The sequence below is a fragment of the Capsicum annuum genome, chromosome 1, assembly GCF_002878395.1.
Source record: "Capsicum annuum cultivar UCD-10X-F1 chromosome 1, UCD10Xv1.1, whole genome shotgun sequence".
In the NCBI taxonomy this organism is placed as follows: domain Eukaryota; kingdom Viridiplantae; phylum Streptophyta; class Magnoliopsida; order Solanales; family Solanaceae; genus Capsicum; species Capsicum annuum.
The window spans coordinates 145,592,029-145,597,660 of record NC_061111.1 but is presented as its reverse complement, the minus strand read 5'-3'; the positions used below and the strand labels follow the sequence as shown (position 1 = coordinate 145,597,660).

The following is a 5,632-nucleotide window of genomic DNA, read 5'->3' as shown; positions in this document are numbered from 1 at the left end:
GAAATCAATCCCAAAATAAATGAAAAATAAAATGACGGATGACATAGCTAAATTTGCTTCTAATTTGCAGAATGCCGGTGTTCTAGCTATTCATTTTATCAATTACCTAATAATGCTAGAGCAACTTTTCTATTATGATCTGATCAGGCTAAGATATGATAAAACTAATTATTTTGTTAACTAAATTGTATAAGAAATCCTCATGTTAGTGCTGATATGTGTAATGCTTAGGCTTTTTGATATTGAGGTCAGGCACACCCTCCTCAATTATATTTTTCGTGATTAACGTAGTTTATACTTAGACAAAAAAATTCTTATAAAAAATAAGAACAAAATAAACAATAACAAGAAATAATAAACCACAAAATAATGATTTTATTTTGTTGGTGATGATATAGTACACAAAGATGTAGAAATAAAGACCATTAATAGATCTAAAATATCTTCTTTCCCTGCCCTTAGATCTTCATATTCTTACCTCCACCTCCAACCCACCTTTTATTTTTTGATAATTATGATTTAGTGCATGTAATATGCAAAGAAGGACAATAAAGAAGCCCCTGCCAAAGTTGCCACATGGGGCAATGAAGCGGTGGCATCACTAGATGGAGCAGGGGCTGGTGCAGAGCTTGGGGGCAATATTTGAGCCATAGCTGAACTAATTGAGGCAGCACCAATAATGAGGGTTATACAAGCAATCTTCTTCATCTCCATATTTTTTTTAAAAAATAATAAAAAGTGAGTTGTTTTTTTTTTAAAAAAAATTGTTTGATTGTTTTTGTTGATTTTTGGTGAATTGAATGTGGTTGAGGAAAGGGTTAATATAGGTGCGTCTAGGGATAATTTGAACCACATTTTCATATTCATGGCTAGAGCGATTTTAGGGTAATTGTTAAAGAATCGTCCATTAGATTTTGAAGGTTCTCAATTTTCTTCCTTCTAAAATTTATAATTTTTTCTTGTTATTATCGTGTTTTTTTTTTTCAGGTCAGAAGAAATTGCAAATATAAAAATATTTTGACTAATTGTTATTATTATGTTAGAAGAGTTTGTTGGATTTGAGCATATTATCTTGTTCTTTTAATATCTTAGTTTTCGTTTCAAGTTCTTCATAGGTGTCTATGATGTTGCATATGTTGTCATTATTTAATATTTAGTGTTAAGATGTTTTCTTTTATTTTTCAAGTGGTGTTTAGTGCTTGTATTGGGGTCTCGATAAATTCAAATAGCGTGTTGCAGGATCCATTTTAAAAGTAGTGCTCTCAATAATTTTTTTATTATAGTTAAAGCTCGAATCCTTAACCTCTGATTTAAATGTTAAGATGATTTGCTTGTATCAAAAGGATTCAAATATTTTCTGATTTGAGTGTAGACATACCTATGAAACGTGCCAGCATGCACAATCCATTATAATTGACTGTTCAAGAGTCTCTTCACGATATATAATTGATTTTTAGTTTTTCAAATACTATTTTTTTTTAACTTTCATTTTTGTTGGATGACAAAATTCTACCATCCATTAATTATGCATCCGGGTACTCAGAATCAGATGCATATATGTCACTATGAAATAACATCCTCTTTGATTTGGCCTTCTATCAAAATTTACTTGCACTAGCTAGAGATTTATATCTCTCTCTATATATATATAATAAATTAATATATATTTTTACATAATCATAATAAGTTACATTAATTTATATAGACCACACTATAATGGATAAAAAAATTAATATCATAATGTTTTGATACTATTTAAAGAAAGAAAATTTGTAACATCAAATTCAATAAGCTAAAGAAAAGCCTTCTGAAAGTTGGCTTTTCGTGAAGTTCTTTATAGTTGACGTTAAATAGCACGCACTCATGCCGTAAAAGTTGAAATGTATGCCAACCTAGTAATTTGCTGATAACTTATTACTCCACTAGTTATTAACTAAATTATCACAGGATTTTGAGAAGTCAACCATCGATTAAATATTCATTTTAATTGTTTCCACGCACTTAGAATGTATTTAAAATAATACTATAGCATAGCCTAAAAAGCTTCAAAGGTGATGATTAAATTTCAATTGCCTGTTAAGGAAGATTCCAGCCAACAAATTATTCCTGAATAAAAATTTATTTATGTATCGCGAATCACATGGAAAATAAAAGAAGGAGTTCGTAATAAATAAAAGGGTCCTTGCGTTGAGCTTCAAAAGTATAACTCTTAATACAAGTAAGCTGAGCAATTTCAGCCAATATATGTATCTGGAAAAGTTGAATGGAACTCAAAGAGGGAAAAACATTCATTCTGTATAATAAATGGCAAAGTTCACGGCATTATTGCTTATGATTATGGCTTTATCCTATTTGACAAGTATGGCAAATTCACAGGTGAAGAATATATTCTTGCTAGCTGGACAGAGCAATATGTCTGGCCTAGGAGGTGTTGTGAAGAACGTATGGGACGGTATCGTTCCGCCGGAGTGTAGCCCTAGTCCGGCCATCCTCAAACTTGATGCCAATTTACAATGGGTGGAGGCAACTGAACCATGAGATATCGACGTGAACGTTACTTGTGGAATTGGTCCAGGTATGCTGAGACAGATTTAAAATGAGTGCAACTAATTCAACTTAACTCATGGCTTTTGGCTCGAAACATAAATATTAGAAGTGTCTAATTGTCGGGACATGTCAAATTTGGATGGTTGAAACTTGTGAAAATAATAAACAGGTCAAGATTCAACACACCCAAAATTTGCTATGGTCAAAATAAATCAAATAACATGTCAGAACCAAAAGATATATGTTTCCTCATCTCTCTCTTGGGAAAAAAAGAAAAATATAAGTAAGGAAAATAGCGCGCTAATGTATTTTTAACTTTTTTTTTATTAGCTCAACTTCCTCCAAATTTACATAATTCTCAAATCTTCATATTATTTTACTTCAAAAGGTGGGTTTTATTTTAGCCCTACACGAGTCTGATGCAATAATTTGATGGGTCACGTCATACTCAACTCGTTGGATCAACTTAGCAAACAGGTCATAACTCGATCCTTTTTTAAAAAAATTTGATGAGTTGAACGGGTTACTAATAAACAGGTCATAGACATTCATTTATGCTTGTGTGTGTAAATACATTAGACTCATTCCGAACACACTAACTATAAATTCTAGATTCGTCTATGCAGGTATGCCCTTAGCAAATTCTTTGTTGAATAAAACCTCATCCCTTGGGATAGTAGGGTTAGTACCTTGTGCAATGGCGGGGAATAAAATAAGTGAATGGCAAAAGGGGACTTTCCTTTACAATCAACTGGTTAAGAGAGCCAAAGCTGCTACATTGCAAGAATTTGGAGTAATTAGAGCTATGCTTCGGTATCAAGGGGAGAGTGATACAGGAACACTGAGAGATGCAAATGCTTATAAAGGAAAAATGCAGCAATTTTTCACTGATTTGAGAAGGGATCTTGGGTTACCAAAGCTTTTGATCATCCAGGTAAACTTTAATTTGGTAGTCCCTCCATTAATTTGGTTTCAATTGTTTGGAATGTACCAAAATACTTTTAAGTTTTGTGGTCGTAATATAAACATGTCATTTGAAAAAATAGAATTAAGGAGTTGCTAATAAAGAAAAGAGACATTCTTTTTCAAATGAATTAAAATGAAAAGTAAGACAAATAGATTGAAATAAAGAATATTTAATATCTAAAGTTTGTTAACTGTACAATTGCCTCACTCAAATAAAGGTAAAGGCGTAAAGCACTCCTTGTATATGCTTTTATTCTCTACTTGTTTACAACATTTTTATTAAAACTTGTGTAGGTGGCTCTAGCTTCAGGAGGAAAACATTACACAGAGATAGTAAGAGGAGCACAGTTAAATCCTGAGCTTTCTAATGTAGTAACTGTTGATGCCAAGGACTTGCAGTTGCATAAAGACAATTTACGCCTTACTGTTTCTTCCCAAGTTCTCCTAGGCCACATGATGGCTGATGCTTTCACGAAGACAAACTCAACCACATCTTCGTTTCGTCGTGATAGTTGTAAGCACATAATTTTATTGGTTTTAAAAATTAATTTCTACTTATTTATTTTCCTCGTTCCTATTCTACATGTTCCCCACCTCTCAAACACACTTATTCACAAGGGACCCACCATCATCATACACCCACCCTCCTGCCTAACATCATCATTTTTGTTCCTTTCTTTCCCCTTTTTTTTGAACAAAAAAGGAGGAACGATAATGCACACCCCATAAAAAGTTTCCATCATCTTCCATTCTTCTTTGTTTTAGACAATTCGAAAAAAAACAAAAAAAACACTACACCGATACAGAACCCATATACCCCCCTCACATTTTTTACACATCTCACCACTACAATAGGAGGCCTACAGGGAATAATAGAGAGGAAACCACTCCATTTTTTAATTTAGGAACTGAAAATTACACTCCATTCTTCCACTCACAAAAAAAGGGGAACACTCGCATCATCTTCTATTTCTTCTTGCTCACAGATAGACTGAGACAATACACGCATCATTTTCTTTTTCTTCGGGTTAGGCACACAAAACAGAGAAGAGATTCCATATTTTTGCTTTCACTCTACACACATACACCATCACTCTCTTCCATTTTTAGGGGAATTCACACATACCTCACCATATTCATACCCACAATACACAACAGACAACAATATTCAATCACATACTCACTCCCACTCACTACAGAGATTGACCATCTTCCTCACTCTAAACATCACACACAGAAGACATGATACATATAGACCACATACACATAGCCACACAGTGAGAGACGTGAGAGAAGAAAGAGACGAACGGAGGGGTAGGATCGGAAATAGGAGGTCGAAAAGGTAGAGTTGAGAGAGAAGCAAATCACTGTGTTTATTACTGTTCCGGCGACCAGATCTCAGTCGTAGCTCCGGCAACGATTGAAACCGGCTTCAAAACCCCAAAAGTTTCCCTATTTTTTGGTTTTCCGGTGAAACCCAGTCGAGAGGCCCCACTCTGTTGACTGCCGGGTCAGTCGGAGCTCCGGTGAGTTGCAAACGGCAACCCAGTTACGATTCCGGTGAGATTCGGTTACGGTTGGTTTGAAATCCGAAAGTTGGGGTTCGTTTCAAGGTTTTTGTTCCAGTTTTAAATCTGTCCCGTTTGTATTTCTTCAATATCGAGTTGGAGTTATTCGTGATCGAGATTTAAATCGGAGTTCTTCGAACACGGTTCCATCTTCAATATATTGAAATCGGCACTTGAGGTCTCAATCTTTGACTCTTACTTTTTTTGTTTTGTTTCAATTTGGTGCATTGATGTTATGATTGTGTGTTGTTGGTTGTGATGAGATGATCTTGGTTAATATTCATTATGTTTACTCGTGAATAATTAATCAGGGTACGAATTTGATGTTAGCATGAGTTCAGATAATTGTGTTGTGTAAAATTGACGTATGAAAGGAATTCGGGAGTAAACAGAATGAGAATTGAAACTTGATAAAGGTTCCTTTTGATTAGCTGGATTCGTGGGTTGTTGTTTAACTTGAAATGAACACCAATCGAACTTGATAGCATGATAGTTCGAGTGAGTAGGTAAATGTAGGTTGGGTAGGTAAAATTAGAACTCGTGGATTATTG

The 5,632-nt window shown here is 34.3% G+C and overlaps 1 protein-coding gene across 1 annotated transcript; it reads left to right on the top strand.

The window, feature by feature from the left end:
- The first annotated feature begins 2,104 nt into the window (after positions 1-2,104).
- Positions 2,105-5,421, top strand: LOC107858510 (probable carbohydrate esterase At4g34215). The gene is given in 3 exon segments (XM_047397314.1): positions 2,105-2,575; positions 3,174-3,481; positions 3,808-5,421. Coding segments are annotated over 3 exon segments (1,014 nt in total). The 5' UTR covers positions 2,105-2,304; the 3' UTR covers positions 4,243-5,421.
- Positions 5,422-5,632: the final 211 nt, after the last annotated feature.